At 41.6% G+C, this 20,796-nt stretch overlaps 1 protein-coding gene across 1 annotated transcript in view; it reads left to right on the top strand.

The window, feature by feature from the left end:
• The first annotated feature begins 515 nt into the window (after positions 1-515).
• Positions 516-20,796, top strand: part of LOC144272375 (von Willebrand factor D and EGF domain-containing protein-like) — a 218,268-nt gene continuing 197,987 nt past the window's right edge. The window contains 3 exon segments of the mRNA XM_077830375.1: positions 516-582; positions 1,300-1,484; positions 17,013-17,241. Of these exon segments, the coding sequence (XP_077686501.1) occupies positions 516-582; positions 1,300-1,484; positions 17,013-17,241 (481 nt within the window).

Here is a 20,796-nt window from a genome sequence, read left to right as displayed (position 1 = left end):
GAAAGTGTCACAGTGTAACTTTCAGCATAAATGCTTTCAAATAAATTCTACCTTAGCTTTCATTCTGAATATAACAAGTTGTTTTCAGGCTATTTATTCTTTATTAATTCTTTGCAAACTCTTCATATTTTATTTTTCTTGGTATAAATAAAACTAGTTCATGATCTAGAACGGGGGTAGGAAACCTATGGCACACGTGCCAAAGGCGGCATGCGAGCTACTTTTCAAGTGGCACTCACACTGCCCGGATCCTGGCCACCGGTTCGGGGGGCTCTGCATTTTAATTTAATTTTAAATGAAGCTTCTTAAGCATTTTTAAAACCTTATTTACTTTACATACAACAATAGTTTAGTTATATATTATAGACTTATAGAAAGAGACCTTACAAAAACGTTAAAATGTATCACTGGCATGCAAAGCCTTAAATTAGAGTGAATAAATGAAGACTCGGCACACGACTTCTGAAAGGTTGCCGACCCCTGATCTAGAATGATAAATATTGAAAAGTTTGAGAATGATATTCCATATTTTAGTGCTAGGGGATATCTCTTTATATGAAACTAAAAATAATCATAAACACTGTACTTAAGTTAAAAATAAATAAAAAAATTGTATGATCAGATTACCAAATCTGGAACCTCAGATCAACCTCTCTTTCCCTTTTGAATTTTGGGGAGGGGAGGGGAGAGGAGACTCGACTCCAGCTATGTCTATACTGCTCTGCAGTTCAGAGTATGGGGGTTTGAACAGCAGTGCACACTAAAGTGCAGTGTTGTAACCCCCCTCATGTGGACACTGCAGGCATGAACTAAAAGGTTTCTAGTTCATGTTTAGTCCTCTTCAAACAGGACTGACTCTACATTAATGTGAACTAGGAACCTTTTAGTTTGTGCCTGCAGTGTCCACACAGGGAAGTTTCAGTGCATCATTTTGATGCTAACTGCTATTCACACCCAAACTGCACGGCAGTGTAGGAAAGCCCTCAGATGCCAGTCTCTAGAACCAAACACAAGTTGGATGCAAAACAAGAAGTGCTTTATTTTCTGCTTCTGTTTCAAATGTGGTCAAAATCTTGTGAGATTTCAGACCAAGATGGCACACATCCTATAACTAAAGGTCCTGAGATTTTAGAGTTGACAAATCCAAACTTGAGCCGTAGCCATAATTTGGCCTTGAATCCTAGCCTGAACCTGCTCTGGATTTGAACACCGGCTCCTTAGCCCATCTTCAGCAGTTATTAATGATGAGAAACTGAAATGGATATTTTGTAACCCTCATTCTTTTTACCCTTTCTTTAGCTCCGGAATGCTTTCCAGAAGGACACCAGATTCTGCACAATCCCTACCGCAGCACCAATTTTGATTCATTGGAATTACAGCAAACAGCAATTCAGGAGCTGGTTTGTGATCACTCACTGCCACAAGGGTGGTATCGTTTCATGATCAACAATAGGCCTGCAGAAATGCCAACAAAATGTGTAGAAGTTAGTAAAATTAAGAACTAAACATCTGTGTACTTTAATAAACCCAGTAGGTGCAACTTCTCCTTTCTGTTACGTCTGTAAAACCTAGGGTTGCCAATTTTGGTTGGACATATTCTTGGGGGTTTCATCACTACATAATCTGGAGACTCCAGGACAATCCTGGAAGCTCAACAACCCTAGTAAAACTCTTTAAAGAGAAGGTAACCAAAAGGTTATAATAGTGTTGCGTGGATCTAACTGACAGGAGGATTTTGCCCTCGCGGTTTGTATGGTCATCCCCCCAAAGTACTTCTTAGAGGTTAGTCTATTCCAAGTAATTCTGGTCTCCACACTACTGGAATGAATTTGAAGGGCCTGATTCCGTTCGCGCTTACACAAGTGTAAATCAGGAGTAACTCCACATGAAGGCAATGGAGTTATATCCATTGAAAAAGAGTGTAATTGACAAATAACAGAGAGAAACAAGATGCAAATGTTTTTAATTAGTATTGTTGCCACTGTGTATTACTTAGTCTCATAAGTGGGTTAGTTGCTTTCTAGAAATAAACTAGTTGTTTCACATGTGACTCTGTAGAAAAGGATAAGAAAATTGATATGGAGTTAATATGTACAATATTGAAACCTAGAAAACAGAATGTATGGGCCAAATTCAGACTTTCTGTACCAGGGGTGCTCTGCCAGATTAACTCCATTGTATCCTTATCAAGTCATCAAATACCAATAGTTTACTGAGGACCATTGTATGAGATTAGAATAGTTTCCAATGCATTAGCAAACAAAGAGTCTATTCTGTAGAAGAATAATTGCTTATTGTAAAGCACTTTGAAGATGAAAAACTCAATATAAAGTCCCTTTTTAAAAATATTATATACCACTCTACATACAAAACTTCATTTATGTATGTACATACAAAACATTCATTTACATTTATGAAGTTAGAAAACAACATCATACAGTCACAGTAAGAGCAACTGCTAACCGTGCATGCTTAGTCAAGACAAAGAAAAGTGATTTCCATAATTTTACATTATATAGAATGTTAAATCATACTTGTCGCTTTTATGGGGTTCCTAGGATTATTAATACTATATAAATTTAAGTATAAAATATACATTTGCTTCTGTTAGTCAATCATGGAAGAAATTGTTCAAAAAGTCATATTGTGTTTATCCAGGTTTTTCTGGATATGTGCAATTATTCTATAATATACGTTGTCTTTACAATTCAGTAATTTTCAGTATTTGGTAGTACTCATCTGCACAATGTATCTTTAGCAATACATCCTTTGTTTCTTTAGCCTCCCCTCCTTCAACTCCTTTATTCCAGTTTGTAGGGTTTTATCATTTGTTTAGTTTCTTATCTTGTAACGTACTTCTTACCATTGGTTCCTTAAGTCTTATCTGAATGGTAGGAAATACCTGTTTCATCCTGTTGATGAAGGATTATACCTGTTATATGTCACCACTGGAAGAATGTGCTTCTTTTAGATCTTCACCTTCTAATTCTTGTCCTCTACATTCTATTCCACTTAATTAAATCACCATTTAATTTGGTTTTCCATTTAATTTGAGCAGAACCTCTGGAACAAAATAATTTGTATTAATAATAGCTCAGCTTCCACCCATTAATAAGCACTTATTATTGGATATTTCAATCACTGGCTGCAGTGAGCTGATTTTAATTAACGAGGCAGGGACAAAATTCTAAACAGATAGAAGGGAAAAAGCATTCAGATGTGATCCATGTTCTAGTAAAAGATTGCTACAGAGGGCTAAGAGCATAATTCAGACATTCCTGTTGATATCATAAACACTGCCTTGTATTATGTAAATGTGACATGCACCAAGGTGATATCAGGTGGATACAATTAACTGTTTATCAATTGATACAATGAACTCACTAATTCTAAGCAATATTAGGCATGAATTCAGGTTTTATCTCATGCAGTTCAACTGAACTCAAATGGGATTTAAACGATAACAAAGAAATCAAGGGCTTGCCTCATTAAAGCACTTAAGCACAACAATGGTCCCACTGGGAAACCTGAACTCACCATTTAGGTGCATAATGGGAGGCTGAGCTCTTTTAAAAATCTGGCTATTTATTTAGGTGCCTGACTGGGAGATGTTTGTTAAGCTCTTTTGAAACTCTTACTGAATGTTTCTATAAACATTAATGTAGGTGTAGCCATTTCCGAATATTGTTCCATGACCATATAAAAAAATCTTTGTCAGGGGATATCAGAACCAAGCGACTCAGACATATTTAGGAAAAAAAAATAAACTTACAGTAGGGGAGAAAGCTTCAGATTTCAGCCCTGACACTGATGAGTCATATACAACTTCTGTATTGAGACTCAGAACAGCAAATCTATAGAGATTGTCTCTTGCTTACTAATTAAACAAATGAAGAAAGTAAACAAACTGAAAAAGCAAAAAAAAAAAAAAGTGAGAACTCCCCTATGTAGAGGAATTCAAATGTGGATTATATTCCTGGTCCAGCATTACTTAGATCCAGGTGTTGCCCACAAACACATTCCTCCAATAGCAAAATACTTTTGATTGAAACAGCTTTCCAATTTAGACATTGCCTCTTGAATTTCCCTAGGGGATAAAGGGCGATACTGACCTTGTTACCTCTGCGTTCTCTGAGGGTGCTAACCAATTACAGACACCCCAACGTGTACTTTGAGCCTTCACTTAGGCTCAAAGCTAAGTTGCCTCCAACAGCCAATTCAAGCGGGCACACAACACAAACTTGCAAATGTCTGTGCCCCAAGGAGTCCAGGCTGCTGCTAACAGATGCAAGCAACAGTTCCTTCTGAAAGTACTGCCAAATTCACTGCACAAGGGAAAAAAACACAAAGGAAGAGAGGCATTCACTACTCCTAGAATTACTCCATAGTACTGGTGGGGTAGAGAGGAATGCAAGAGCAATTGTCGGTGCCAATCATGACAAAATGACCTTCACAGAAAGGACTAAAGTAGCATCCAAATTAAAAGATCCTAGAAAATTAAAACAAACAAATTAAAAAAAAATAAAGTACAGACCTAATGTAGAATAATAAAGGGAAAGCATAAATGGGATAATGAAACAGGCTTCCTAATAAAAATTATAAAAAGTGTATGCAAGCAACCCACTAGAAAGGAACAAATACAAAACAAAGATAACAGAGCATCACCTGCTAACATTATGAAGGATTCTCAATAAACACAGACATTATATCCCACTAGAAGAGCAGTTCGTGAATTATAGGCTGTTTTGAGAAGCAATGAATATGAATGACATTTGACTAGCAAACCTTGCAACACTAGCCCACAATGAACACTGAGGCCCATCATATGTAGTCAGAATTGTGGCTCCTCCTGTCCGTTTACAGATAGGAAAAAAAGAACATAGATTGTGCTCTGCAACCTTTAGGAAAAGTATAAACTAACAATTTGATTCTCCAAATGATGACTGAGTCTGGGGCCAGCAACAATATTTTTGATACGTCGCAGATTCGTCATTGCTTCTCAAAAGAGCCCTAATGTTTGCAGCTTAGAGTTATTATAAACAAACAAGACACAAAATTTAGAACCACCACCACTAACATACATTCTGTGTGGTAAAGGGGAGCCAGATTTCTCAGCACGAGGACTCATATGTATTGTTAATGGACTATCTCCAAGAATTATTGTACTCCCTTCAACTGGCTTAGACGAGCAGGGTCACTGATGTCCAGATCTTTCCAAATGATTCATAGTCAGAATATCATGTCAGTCAGCGGTTTCTATCAACATACCAACACCAGTTCAACCATCTTATCTGTCCTGATGATTTGGGGAAGTTCAGTGTTGGGGTTTGTGTCACTTTTCCTTTAAGAGACGACTGGCAATATCTAGTCATAATCATACTCAAATCCCTACCTTAGATCCTCCTGTGCTGCTGACACATTAGGCAGTTCCGTTCCTTCACTGATTACAGACACTCACTAGTTGTGACACTTCTTCCCAGACGATGGCAGCACATTCAATATACTCTGTCACTGTTTTCCACCAGTTCTTCCTTAGCCTTCCTCACTTTCTCATTCTTCTCCTGGGTATCCTGTTCAGTATTTGCTTAGCATGTCTCCCAACCACCTAAGCCTTCTTTCTCCGATGATATTTTCTAAGGTCCGCTCTGTCATCTCCCTTACTCTCACATTTATTATTTTGTTTTTTCCACGAACTGTGTAGAATCTTCCTCAGCCATCTGTGATGGGCAGCACCACTAGCAGTCTGCCTCCCCCGTGCTCCCTCATGGCCTAGGATCACACTACTGGTAGTCTGCCTCCCCCGTGCCGCCTCATGGCCTAGGATCACACTACTGGCAGTCTGCCTCCCCTGTGCCCCCTCATAGCCTAGGATCACACCACTGGCAGTCTGCCTTCCCCGTGCCCCCTCATGGCCTAGGATCACACCACTGGCAGTCTGCCTCCCCCGCACCCCCTCATGGCCTAGGATCACACTACTGGCAGTCTGCCTCCCCCGTGCCCCCTCATGGCCTAGGCTCACACTACTGGCAGTTTGCCTCCCCCGTGCCCCCTCATGGCCTAGGATCACACTACTGGCAGTCTGCCTCCCCCATGCCCCCTCATGGCCTAGGATCACACCACTGGCAGTCTGCCTCCCCCGTGCCCCCTCATGGCCTAGGATCACACTACTGGCAGTCTGCCTCCCCCGTGCCCCCTCATGGCCTAGGATCACACTACTGGCAGTCTGCCTTCCCCGTGCCCCCTCATGGCCTAGGCTCACACTACTGGCAGTCTGCCTCCCCCGTGCCCCTTCATGGCCTAGGATCACACTACTGGCAGTCTGCCTCCCCCGTGCCCCCTCATGGCCTAGGATCACACTACTGGCAGTCTGCCTAAGTTCCCCCTCTTGGACTGTTCAAGAAACTCAAAAACAATTTTGTCCATTCCCATCCCTTCTCAGGTTGTGCTTTATTACATTAATAAACACTCCAAATAAAGTTTTCTAGTTCATCCAAAAGTCCACACAAAGGTTGCTCTTCCTCCTCCCAGGCCTTCCTGCTTGGGGCCTCTCCTGCTTTGGCAAACCACTCCGAGGTCTTACCTGGCTTGAGTCTCAGGCCAGGTCTACACTACAGATCTGTATCAGTATAACTACATGGGTCAGGGGTACCCCTGAGCGACATACTTATACAGACCTAACCCCCCGTGTAGACAGCTCTATGTCAATGGGAGAGCTTCTCCTGTTAACACAGCTACTATCTCTCGGGGAGGTGGATTAACTACGCTGACAGGAGAAGCTCTCATGTCAGTGTAGGAGTGTCTTCACTTAAGCACCGCTGCAGCGCAGCTGCGCGGACGCAGCATGTTAACTGTAGACCTACCCTCAGTCTTGATTCTCTGTTAGATCCTGCTCATTCCTAGTGAGACCTTTGGGTGAGCTAGAGTTCACTTCATTGCCCTTCTCCAGTGCCTAAAAAAACTTGCAACTCCCATAGAAAAGCAGCTGGACACCCAAAATTCAGTCTCTAAGGATTTTCAGTAAGGATTTCACAGGGTCAAAGGAACAAAAGGAACTTAATTCTTAAGCACCAACTTTATAAAATCTTATGATAAAGAAACATAAATAATAACAACTTAATTTTTACAACATAACATGGCTACTTTATCATCCACAGATTATCTTCCCAGGTATACATAAACATAAATAAAGAAAACAGATTAAATCTAAGCAGGTCAGTCCGCACAGAAACACAGTGAGAAGGAACTCAGAGTTCCCAAATCTGAGTCTCCGTTAGAGTCTTTGATCACTAAATCTATACAGTTGGCTGAGTCAAAAGCAACATCTTCCCTCCACTTGCGTGTAGGAATCTTAAACTGGAATCCCTGCAGACTCTTCCTCTGCTGAAATCATGGTTAGCCAGTCAGCTGATTAACCTCCACTCCATCAATTATATAGATTTAAAAAAAAAAAAAAAAAACCTGCTGCAAAATGCTTCAGAGTTAGGGAAAACAGCCTGCTTTCTGCTCCTGGGCTCAGCTTCTCTCAGCCCACACACAGCCTTTTGTAAAGCAACTGCCCTGGCTGCTTGCCCTCATGGAGTCTGAGTCCAGCTACAGCAGTGGTCCTCAAACTTTTGCACTGGTGACCCCTTTCACACAGCAAGCCTCTGAGTATGACCCCCCCTTATAAATTAAATCCACAATTTTTATATTAAACACTATTATAAATGCTGGAAGCAAAGCAGGGTATGGGGGTGGAGGCTGACAGTTCGCAGCCCCAGTGTAATAACCTCATGACCCCCTGGTCATGACCCCCAGTTTGAGAACCCCTAAGCTACAGGGAACCTATTGAGCATACCCAAAACTACCACACCCAATTCGAGAAACTTCCAGATGTGGAGTGCTAATTGTACACCTGCCTAACAACAATGACCCAGACACAACTCACTTCTACCCACCCACCCTCAACAGATCTCTTAAAAAGATATCTCCTGATTAGGCACCTAGGTTACACTAGCAGTGTCTAACTCAGAGGTGGGCAAACTACAGCCCACGGGCCAGCCCACGGGATCCTCCTATCCGGCCCTTGAGCTCCTGGCCAGGGAGGCTAGCCCCCGGCCCCTCCCCTGCTGTCCCTGCTCCCCCATAGCCTCAGTTCGCCATGGCGGCGGGGCTGCAAGCTCCTGCCAGGCAGTTCGGTTGCAAGAGCCCCCAGGGTGTAGTGTATTAAATTGCTTCCCGTAGGAATATGCTACTTATGGAGCACCAGGACTGGCAGTCGTAAATAGTATACCATAAGTAGCACATTCTTAAGGGGAGCAATTTAATACACTACACCTGAGTAGGGAAGGCTGTGCCTTCCCAAACAGCCTGGCCCCCACCCCCTATTCACCCTCTCCCAATTCCTGCCCCCTGACTGCCCCCCTCAGAACTCCCAACCCATCCAACCCCTCCAGCTCCTTGTCCCCTGACCGCCCTCTCCTGGAACCTCCCACCCCAACTGCCCCCCGGGACCCCCCCCCCCAGCTCCCTGTCCCCTGACCGCCCTGACCCCTATCCACACCCCCACCCCCGACAGGCCCCCCGGGACTCCCACACCTATCCAACCACCCCCTGCTCCCTGTCCCCTGACTGCCCCCCAGGACCTCCAGCCCCTTATCCAATCCACCCTGTTCCCCGCCCCCTTACCATGCTGCTCAGTGCACCAGGACGGGTAGACGTAAGTAGTACACCATAAGTAGCACATTCCTATGGGGAGCAATTTAATACACTACACCTGCCCTCCATACAGTTTTGGAACCCCAATGTGGCCCTTGGGCCAAAAAGTTTGCCCACCCCTGGTCTAACTGCTGAGAATTCTCCCCTTCATTGCAGCCTTTTGATGTTCTTTTGGGGAAATCACCCTGATCTCTCCCAGGTGTGAAATCACAAGTTGGCTAAGGGGTCCTTAAGGGGCAAGCCACCCTGTTACAGGAAGACTCCATTTCCTTTTTTTGGTAGTCATTTAATATTATTTTCAGTATTGAGTTTTTTTAGAATTTCTATCTTCTAAATCAGCATACAAAATCATTCCAGAATTTGGCAAAAGAGTCACCACCTTTGGAGACATTTTAAATTCTAGTACAGAAATTGGAGAGCTTTCCTCACACAAGACTGAAAATATTTCCTCAATGACTAGGTTTTCTGCATCACAAAATAAACTCCTAAATATTAGGCATAGGCACTAGTCATTGGTGTGAAATAAAACTAAGCTGGGGTTTCTGTTTGTTCTCAGATTCACTTGAAGTCCCACCCTCTCCTGATTAACCTCTTCTAGTAGTTTTTGTGAAGAAAATCAAAATGCTCAGTTATTCTCTATTTTTCTTTTGTTTTGTTAATCCAACACCTCCCTGGATTACAATTTTTAAAAATTTGTGTATTATTTCCTAATTCTCTTTCTTGCACACATACCAACCTCAGAAACCAATACCGTATCATAATGACAGATGTGAACCAGAGGTTTCGTCCTTCGTTTTTGTTTCTCAGGAATACACAAAGCCTCTTTCATAAACCAGAATTTTCACGTTTATTGTATAAAAGCAAATTCTTACACACAAGATTAAGTAATAAGTACTAGTGGCCAGGAATATTCAACTGATTTTATGATGCCTCAGATTGAAATAGGTAAATTTATTTACTAAAAATTATTATGAAAAAACATCTGAAAGCAAAGCCAAAGCAAAGGTTTTGTGGATAAAAGATGCAATATCACAATGATGTAACCACCATGCAGCTGTGTACCAAAGAGCCATCTATCTCCAACTAAAATGTGTTTCTCACACATGGCACACTTATTTTTAATAGCATACTTTCAGTGAATTCCCCAAGAGACAGAACCAATCAAACTTAACTTCTTTGTACAGTGATTGAACATTGCTAGGTTCTTTACAAATCAGAGCAGTCGATTGTCCAAATCGCTAGTAAATGGAAAGAGACACCACTGGATGAAGCAACAGTAAAGTCGCATTCCATTGTTACTGGCAATGGGGAAATTAATTTACTTTTTTATTTTATTTAGGATTTTTGAACTGAATAATTTAAAAGATTAGTGGTTGCCTAATTATGAATTAAAATTATTTAATAATACTTATTTACCTCATAGACGTATAGGACAATTAATTAGATAATGTTGGTAAAGTGCTAAACATTGTTACTGAGCTGAAAAAATGAGAGGTGCTGAGCACTGACAACTCCCATTGAAGTCCATGATGTCAAGACCGTCAGTGGATTTGGCCAACTGTGTTATGGATTCCCAATGGTATCATTTTGAGAGGTTATTGTTGACATACTCCAAGCTTCCTAGCTGCATTAGAGAAGTTTTCATTGATGTAAATTGCACCACTGCAAAATCCCTAATGCAGATGCATTGCACTAATGTAAATTGGGAGTTATACCAATGTGGTTTACTCCAATAATTTATTGCATTAAGTTTCACCACTGCAAGCCCCAGTAAATATTTGAAAGTTGATTAATCAAATGCAGGTGATCTACTATGAAGACATTAATCAAAAATACACCTGTTCTTGGTTCATTGTCTAGTATATTACTGAAAATTATATAGCCAACTGAGAGGATTCCAGTAAACTCACAGTAATCTTCACCCCAGATCCTAACAGGGCAGCTGGGGATTTTCCAGTTGTAAGCACCCAGTGGAATCTATAAACCCTGAGTTAGGCACCTACGCTCTCTTTACAGTGCATGGGGAGAGAGAGATGCCTAAGAATGAAATCCATAAAATCCAGCACACTAGACAAGGAGCCACCACGTAAGCTAGCCAATAGCAGATGCCAACTTTGTGAGTGTTGTGTCCCCTCTCATGGACATCGGCCCAGGCTGGAGTGAGGTGCTTAAGCTGTTTCTTTCAACAACAGTGGTGGCACATGCCTAACTCCATATGAATCAGCAGGAGAGTGGGGAGAAGGAGGAGGCCTCCCTTATATTGCAGGATTGGGGCCTAAGGCTGTAAGCCCCCAATCCACAAAACTACTTGGGTACCTAACTCCCACTTTAGGCATCTAAGTCTAACATTTAGATGCCACTGAGATCCTCAAAAACTCCCACTCAACTCCCGTCTTATTCTGGAGAAGTGTAAAGTCCCTCATTTCTGACATTAAAATAACCAAGGCACCTACCTTTCTGCCGCTAGGCATGCATATTGATGGCTGGCACCTATTTCATATCTAAGCCCTGGCAGCTTCCTCAAAGTAGATATTCCTTTCCAATCTTTCCTGTTGGGCCTGGTCTGGCAGGCACTCTCAGAGCATACCTAATGCCACACAAAATAACTGGGGGTGGGAAAAGAAAAGAAGAGGCAATAGTCTTCCTTATAATCTTTAGCTCAGTGGTTAGGGTAGTCATCTGGGTTGTGGGACACCCTAGTTCAATTCCCCCCTGCTCCTTTGATGAGGAGAAGGGATTTGACCTTAGGTTTCCCACATCTCTCAAGTAACATGGCCTACTCACTGGACTATTCTGGTGTGAGAATCACACTTGTTGAAGGAGTGCCACTGTGTACAAAAAATTAAATATGCACTGGGCCAGAAAGTGAGTGAGAATGGAATGCCATCTTCACCTGGTTTGAGGATCACACTGGGGTTTGAGCATGAGATAGGCATCTGGGACCCTAGATTGAGGCAGTGTGTGCCTCAATTCAATGTCCAGAAGCAGAAATTAGGTGTGTAGGGGAATTTTACAGTGAAAATGTAGGTGAGCTAGACAGCAGCTGAGCAGGGGTTTTAAGGATTTCAGTGGTGCCTAAATTCTGGACTTAGGTACTTGAAGTTGGAGTTGGGCCTTACTCTGCCCATATGTACGATCCAGTCACAGTTTGTTAGAATAACCAGTCTTCTTGAATTCTGGCTTTGATCATGTGTAAAATGAGTCTATAGTTTCATCCCAGTTCCCAATTTGTGCACATCACAAAAATAGCAAACCATTTAGCTCAACTGTGTTTGACTTACAGTCTCCACTCAGGAGAAGCCCAGGGATGTTGCAAGACAGAATTGTGCTATAACAAAAAGCTTACCCACATGATAACTTGCTTAGGTTACTGTTATAGTTCCCACACTTTCTTGAGAATTAATTTTACTCACAAAGTTATAGTAAAGAAAAAGATAGAAAAATAAGATGCTATTTTATAAATTTGGTGTTTGATTTTCCTACGAGTTGTGGAGACAGACTCCTTTTCTGTATGGATCACATTTCATCTTTTGTTTTTTAAACATCCAGAAGATTAAATGACTTGCCCAAGGTCAGGCTGCCAAGAAAATGAGCCAGGCCAGTGCCTTAACCACAGGACTATCCTTCCATAGTGGAGCACCAGTGACATATCGTAGCCACTTATACTTAAACATGTAAAAATGAATTTATATGGCAGATCTTCAAATAATTCATTCTAATGTGTTTAAACAACAGAAGATATTCTAGGGAAAATCACTAGAATATGACCTAAACTTAATATATTGTATGTATGTATCACTATCATTTGACACAACAATATTTATCTGAGTTAAATTATCTAATTATTATAACAAGATCAATAGTATTTTTTCAGCAACAACACAGTTAGTAAACCGTAGCAACACTGTAGCTTGTAGTAACCCTACATAATCAGTGTTTTCAGTGTTGTGAACACTTCCTGCAACAGCATCCTTCCTAGCCTCCAAACAGTCCTCATTATCTGAGAAGCTAGAGTAAGTGCAAACGCGACATGTTAGTTGGATCATGAGTCTACCTCAGGGGATGACTGAAGATCCTGGCGACAGGCTCCTAATCGGTTGTATGGCTGCTGCTAAGGTAAAAAAAAAAAGAGGAGGGAAAACTGCTGCTAAGCATGCTGTTCCCATTTTTCATTCCACTGGCTTTAGGTTTACCGATTTTGGCTTGTTCTTCTTACACTCTTTTTTTACAGTGGGCCACAGTTCATTGTCCTTGCCCTTGTGTTGTAACTGAAAACACGTTACCATAGAGTCCTTAGAGCTTGACAGAGATAATACTTTTCCTGAGACACAGACTTTAGGCTTACAGTAGTACTTTGCACTCCTTATCTGGCACCTTTTATTCACGATCTTTACCATATAAATAATATGATAGCTTTACAATATTCTTTAAACTTCACAACAGCTCTTTCTAGTCGATGCTAGTTCTTACACTGCACTTATCTCTGTGGTATCTCTGCACTTGTGAGGTAGATAAATAATTGCATTCATTTTAAACTTAGGAAAAGAAAATCTAAAGGCCCAGTCTCACCACCTTTCATCACATTAGTAATATCATTGAAGTCAATGGCTAGCTTGCATGAGTAAGAGGAAGATCAAGACCTAAGGCCCAGATCCTCAAAGGCAGTGGTGAGCTGGAGCCGGTTCTCACTGGTTCGCTAGAACTGGTTGTTAAATTTAGAAGCCCTTTTAGAACCGGTTGTTCCACGAGGGACAACCGGTTCTAAAAGGGCTTCTAAATTTAACCAGCCAAAAGTGGCGCCTTAGGCACCGACTCCATGGGTGCTCCAGCCTTGGACCACCCAAGGGTAAAATTTGGTGGCCCTGCCCCACCCCCGGCCCCAGCTCACCTCCGCTCCGCCTCCTCCTCCTCCCCTGAACGCGTCGCCCCGCTCTGCTTCTCAAGAAGGCTGAGAAGCAGGCCGCGGCTTCCCGCTCAGCCGGGGAAGGGGGCAGAGTGGGGCAGCGCATTCAGCAGAGGAGGCGGAGCGGAGGTGGAGGTGAGGTGAGCTGGGGGTGGGCGTGGGGCGGGGAGCTGCCGGTGGGTGCTCTGCACCCACCAAATTTTCCCCGTGGGTGCTCCAGCCCTGGAGCACCCAGGGAGTCAGCGCCTAAGGCGCCACCTTTGATGTGATCAGTGGGGGAGTGGCCGCTCCCCCTTCTCCCCCCGTAGCTATACTCCCCCGCCCCTAGGAGCGAGAGGGACCTGCCGGATGATTCCTGGGAGCTGCCCCAGGTAAGCACCTCCGGGACTCCCCACCTCGCCCCCCCGGCAGGTGCCTCTGGCTCTTAGGGGTGGGCACCCACTACGGTGGCCCACGAGACCCTCCTGCCCGGTTCTGGGGGCAGTCAGGGGACAGGGGAGGGGGTGGATGGGGCAGGGGTCCGGGGGGGGTTCAAGGAACGTGGGTGGTTGGATGGGGCAGGAGTCCCTGGGGGGCGGGGGTGGGCAACAACACCCTCATGGGGTGAGGAGGGAACCCATTAAGATTTTGGCAGCTCATCACTGCTCAAAGGTATTTATGCACCTAAGTGTCTTAGCAAGGTCATGAAGCGAGTACAATTTTGCTGTCTGAAGCATGATGATTATAACTGGAAACAAAGGAAAATGAAACTATGCTATATAGCAGGCCACTTTTTCCTAACCATTTTTCTTCAAGCACTCATGAAGCCTTCCTTTCCCTGGCTATGCCTTCTTGGCTGTGTGACTGCCAGTTAAGATTCAGTAGGCAAAAACGTATTGAAGTGAGCGTAATTTATCCTTTGACCTCAAAGCTCACCGTACTGTCATGCATAAGATCCACTTTTGCTACAAAAGAGCTGTTTTTGCTTAAGCAGGAACTAGAAAATCTGCACCAGTGGAAAATGACTTTCTAAAAATCATGTTTCAACCCTGGGATAAAGCCCCAAATCACCGGTTTCACTTTACATGGAACTTCATATAACTCTCAGATTAAAGTAGAATTGTTCACCATCCCTGACTTGGGAAATACAAAGTAAAGAGAAACTCTCACTTGCACAGAATGTAACTGATGAATTATTTTAAAAATACCATTTGGTAATAATTTGAAACATCCAGAAAACAAAAATCTTCACATTCATACTTTAAGATCTTATTCTGCTGACAGGCTGAGCCAATGCCAGTTTTGGCTCTGAACTCATTGGGTTGCTTACAGTAAGCAGCCTCAGGCCTCACGAACCTCACAACAAACTTAAGGTTCAGCTGGATATAATATGGCATTCTATAGGTGCCACTTTTCACTCTGAGTCCACACAAAGCCAATGTCTTCACATAATATCCTTTTGATGGAATACAAAATTGAGTTCATGACCTTGTCTCATTAGAGATCTCATAGCATTTGCCACATGTGTACCAATATCGAACCTAATGTCCCAGGAAATGCAAATATATGTGAGTATATACTGCCTACCTAAATTATCTTTTCTGTTTCAATATGAAATTTTTTTTCTTCCCTTCCAATCCAAAATTGTGTGTAATATCACTGTGCATAATTAAAACAACTACCATACTCTACCTCCAAAATAGACAGAGAAATTTTTGCTTAAACACAATTCTGATCAACTGCATGTGTTACTAGCAAGCAAAGGGGAATTTCCTTGAACTCCTAACAGAGAAAAAAGATCGCACTCCCCCTGCAAGTCAATAACATTTACATGACTTTGACTGTATAGTTTGTAAAGTGCTTGTGGATCCTTTGGGATAAAAAGTGGCATAAAAATGTAAGCTGTTAATAAGAAATGTGATCATCAATATGGTACAGTTGGCACCTATATTTTCTGGTGATAGGAACGTTAGAAAGAGATCAGTTACATAGACCATACATGGACTTCAGTCCTCCGTGGAAATTTCTAGATGTTTGAGATGGTTGAAAGACCTGGACTCCCTTTTGTGTTTGTCATTTGTAAAACATACATAGGCAAGACTCACCAGTGGGGGAATGGAAATAGATTGTCCCAGCTACAGGTTTCTTCACATCCTTGTTTTCAGAACTTGCTCTGTTTCCAAAAACACAACATCACAGAATTCAAACAACTGGGTACTAACCTCCTGAGGCCTTTCCAGATCCTACCAGCTGGGAGTGGGGGAGGACACCACTTACCTTTTAGGATCCCTTCCTATTACAGAACAACCCATACTAGGGCTTCCCTGATTCTAGATCTCTTTTGTCTGCTGCCTCTGCCTAAAAGGAAAGAAATCTTATGACTGGCTTTCTGTATGTTACATGCTTGCTCAGTCATGTGCTTGTAACTACAGCTCTTGCTTTTAAAGGAGTTTAACAGGAATACTTTGCTGTGTGCATGTGCCCACCTCCCTCCAAGGTCTAGTGCCCTATAACAACATATGTTTTGTAATTGGCCATATTCATGTTTTCAGGTCTTAGTTAATGTACTCAAACTACACACAGAAAGCTCAAAGTCAATACACAAGAAATGGAAGACACCTGATACTGTATACAAACCACCTTTCAGCCTAAAGGAAAGAACTCAGGCACAATGGAGGCTGCAGGGAGGCAGCAGAAGTTAGAGCAGCAGCAACTTCTGCTGCTGTATAAGGTCGGCCCACAACTTATGGCAGTGGGGGGAGAAGACATAGTAGAGTTCTGCTCCATCATGCCCCTGATACACCCTACAGCCCTCCCTCAGTGTGCCCATCCTGCCTTTTGCATTGGGGGTGGAGTGTCAGCTGGCACGGGCAGCATATGCAGCACAAAATTAATTTAGCAGACCAGAGAACTCTCTTTTCTGACTCCATTTAAAACACTATCGTTCTCTTTCAAGTAAACATACACAGAAAATGCTTTAGTAAATGTGTTGGTGCTTACTAGAGACAAGGTGGGCCAAGTAATATCTTTTATTGGCCCAACTTCTGATCGTGAGAAAGACAAGCTTTCAGGCAATACAGAACTCTTCTGAAGAAGAAAAAGCTCAAAAGTTTGTCTCTCTCACCAATTTTGGTCCAATAAAAGATATTACGTCCCACACCTTGTCTCTCTAATATCCTGGGACCGACACAGGTTCACCAATACTGCATACAATTGAAGCATACAGACCAACATCAGCTTTAGAGATGGTCCCTATCTAACGTCATTTTCCCTCTCAATGAAATACAAATTAGTGTCCCAAATTTTTGTAAATTCCTGTTTTGAATGATTTGATAATCCTGTTTTTAAACAATTACACACAAAATGCTAACACAAGCACTGAACGAATATATTGCAGGTTGCTATAAATTATTTCTTTTATGTTTATCCTCAGATGAATAAATGTGGCACACAAGCTCCAGTGTGGCTTTCACTAAAATCTGAATCTCTCCCACTACCTGGGAGAAAAAAGAAGCTAATGGCTTGTGCTACCTGGCAATTCTTCTTTGGAAGCACCAAAGACTGTTGTTTGTTCCGGATACCTATCTCAGTTAGAAACTGTGGAGAATTCTTTGTTTATCTCTTGCAACCTACTCAAGGATGCATGGGCTATTGTGCAGAAGGTAGGTTTAGTAAGGTTTATCAATAACATGGTATGTGCCTCTCTTGCTACGTGTTCAAAGGTCTTGGTATTGTAATACACATCTTAGTGACCTTACAAATCAAGCATTGCTCCTAGTAAGATGCAGACTGTGTCGCGAATAAATCTGCAGCACTCCAATGTGTTCCTGAGGAATAGCTGTTATTACCAGTGCTAAATGTAATCTGGTGTATAGTACTGAAGTGTACTTAGCTTGCTTACAGTTCACACATAAACTTTACTACTGTCTTTGTCTCCATTTTGGTTTGAAGTGGTGAAGCTGGCATTTTTTTTATTTTTTATTTTTTATTTTTTTGGTTTCTGTTTCTTTGCAGGTAGTGTATCTAAGACTTGCTCTTATCTTAAGTAATCCAGTATTCCAAAAAAGATAAATCTGGATCCCTGAAAAGAAAAGAAAAGAAAAGAAAAGAAAAGAAAAGAAAAGAAAAGAAAAATCTGATAAGATAGCAGCTTTTCATGACATTTATGTAATTACTCTAGTTAGAAATAATTTCCAGCCTACTATAAGAGCTCTAACCGCTGTTCTGTAGCTAGGAAACAAAGGAATAGCAGAAAGCAATTGCTCACGCACTTACACCTTCTGAACTTTTAAAGTGTTCAGGTGCATATAGATTCAGATAGAAATGGTTCTCCTTTCTCAAAGGGAAATATACCTTTATACTTTCATTTCAGCATTTTTTTGCATATTAGCTCTCATGAACATGACACATTGGGAAACTAGGATTACCACTTATGGTTAGGCACAATATAAAGACATCTCTCTTTTTTTTTTTTGATGATGATGATGAAAATATTCCAAATGGAATTTTCTAAATGAAATGAAAAATGCTGTATCCTTTAGAAAAACATTTTATTAAAAATGTTCATATTTTTATTTTTTCCAGTTTTTTTAAGGGGAAAAAAGTAGAAAATGGGAGAAAAAATGCTCACTCTCATTTTCTTTTTTAAAAAAAAACAACTTATTCCAACTTTTTCCACTCAGAAGAAAGTAGTTTTGTTTTCTCACTTTCAGCAACTCTTTTTTTACCTTACCACTGGAAAAAGGAGAGGAGGGTATAAAAAAAACTGAGATAAAGTAGGATTTCTCCCTCTATTTTGAAAAGAAATTTTTTAAGAATAAAGATTAAAAACTTATGGTTGAAGTTTTCTGAAAAATGAAAAATTATGTCAAAAGTAATTTTTAATAATTTAAGAGCCATTCCCCCTCTCAAAAAAATATCAAGCACCCTTACCAGCTAACTCAATTTGCTAGCCTTCCTGTTAAACTGTCACCAGCAATGGCAAACCATCGTCATTGCCTGGGAGAATTAACCCAGCTTTCCAGTTGGGATGGAGGGAAGTTTGCACTATTCTCCTTTCCCTCTAGGTTGCAGGTTTTGCACTTCATTCCTCTACACACTACAGTAGCAGTCCTGTATTTCAGCCATTCTCATGTGTCTGGATTCATGATTAGTACACTGCCTTCACACAGGGAGACTCACAAGGTCACTAATCAGAGATCCTGAAGTCAACAAGCCCAGCTGCGTGGGAGATACATGAATAACACTCTCACACTGTAGGTGACAGTTCATTGCAAACACAGAAAAAGATCCAAAAGACTGGATAAGGAGTAATAAAAACTGAACAGGTGGTAACCGTAATTCAGGGTTTTGCCATGGAGGGGGAAAAACCCACTCTATGTGTCAAAAATTCTTTCTGAGGAAGAGTTGTAGAGCTAATGACTCTCCTGCCAAACACTATAAAAACTATTCAGTACTTTCCACATTCAGCATGAAAAACTCAGAAACTCCATGTGATTGGACCTTCTTAAGTTCAGGAAGTGGACATGGCTGGGAAAGGTATGTGTGTGAGTAGAGAGGCTTTTCCTGCTCTCACCCTCCCATGGGTTGGTTTCCTAAACTCAAACCCTTGTATCATTTTCTGCAGGAAGTCATGATCTGAGCCACACTTTGAGGCAGCTTCCCTTAGTTCATAAATGGACTAGCCTCTAGCTACTGACTCCCTATTTTAAGAAATTGCTGTTCCCTTTTCTACCTCATGTTTTTTGCCCTAACCAGATGTTAACATACCGATTCTTCATTCTGATATAACTCTTTCATGTTTTAATCTCTTGGGCTCAGTCACAGGGTTTGGGGTGCAATCAGGCCAGTAAAGGGTTATGTCACCACTTGCCTTGCAACCCTGGATGCCTTACAATGCTTTGCTGCTGTAGCTCCCAACCTGGGATGCTCACTATCAGCCTACTAGCATGCAGGTCACACCCTGAGTTTCTATGTGCTATTATGTTTTAACATCTGTGGCCTTAATATATAAAACTCTTAATATATAAAACAGTCCTGGTTCAGCAGCTCTGACCCCAGTAGCCTGTCTACAGCTCCCCAGCCCCATGTTGGCTTCCACCAGCCTTGATTACTGCTTGCAGGGTGACCCCAACATACTCCTATGACTCAATTTTCCCAAAACCATGTATGCTGTAATGTGGCCACCAGCTTGCCACATTAACTGGAGTTAACAGTCCCTTTAATTCAAACATGGCACGTGTGGTTTACATTAATAGTAAAACAAATTAATTAACAAAAGTGGATTTTAAGTGAGTTAAATCTAAGAGATAAAGTTAGAAAGGGTTACAAGCAAATGAAAGTGAAAACGCGCACCTAAAATCTAAAACTTAATCGAGCAAGGTACAGGCTTTCTTCAAGATCTTTTTTCTCACCTATACTCAGTTCCCAGAGACATCAATACCCTCCCCCCTATTACCCCAGTTGAAGAAGCCATCTTTTTCAGCTTCCAAGAGCTATGTTCCCTTGTGTCTGTCTAGGAATAGGTGCCAAGGGTGGCTCCCATTTTTGCTTATATCTTCCAAAGTTCAGTGACTTTGTTTCAAGAGGCAGGATGACCTGATGCTGTTCTTCCCACCCCCCTGCATGTAAATGGGGCTTCAATTGTTTTGATTCCACCATGCTTCATTTACATAGGAGACAGATAAATAGCTGATTTCACTCCTATCTGGTATGGAACCTGTTTCTCCCTATTTAACCACAAATATAAAAACGTATCATTAAGTGTCCATATTTCCTCATATAATGTTAATACATACATTTCACAATGATATCAGTCACCAGTGTACCCTTAGCTTTCAGAAAAATCCCTCACTCTGTACATTTTTATAATACAGTAATATTGTATACAATCAGTTGATTCAATTGCTTATCACTTGAGGTTCAGCCTGCCCCTCCCGCACATCATTATAGACCAGTAAATCTTTGAAATGGATTCTTCTCAAGGTTACCTCTCAAAGGCAAGCTATGAGAAAGGCAACATGGAGTCTGGTAGTTAAAGATGCTCCATGCTTTTTCTTCCCCCACTTTTTAGCTTAATAGCTTTTCTTTGCCTAATATGTAAAAGTGGACTTACATTGTCTTTGCCTAAAGATTGGGCTGGTCAGAGCATCAAATACACATTCCTTTGTCTAAGGCAGACCAGTTTATGAACTCCCCCTGACATGCCTGGTTTAAAC

Source organism: Eretmochelys imbricata, chromosome 11, assembly GCF_965152235.1.
Source record: "Eretmochelys imbricata isolate rEreImb1 chromosome 11, rEreImb1.hap1, whole genome shotgun sequence".
NCBI classification, from domain to species: domain Eukaryota; kingdom Metazoa; phylum Chordata; order Testudines; family Cheloniidae; genus Eretmochelys; species Eretmochelys imbricata.
The sequence above is the reverse complement of the archived record's forward strand: the minus strand, read 5'-3'. Positions and strand labels throughout refer to the sequence as shown.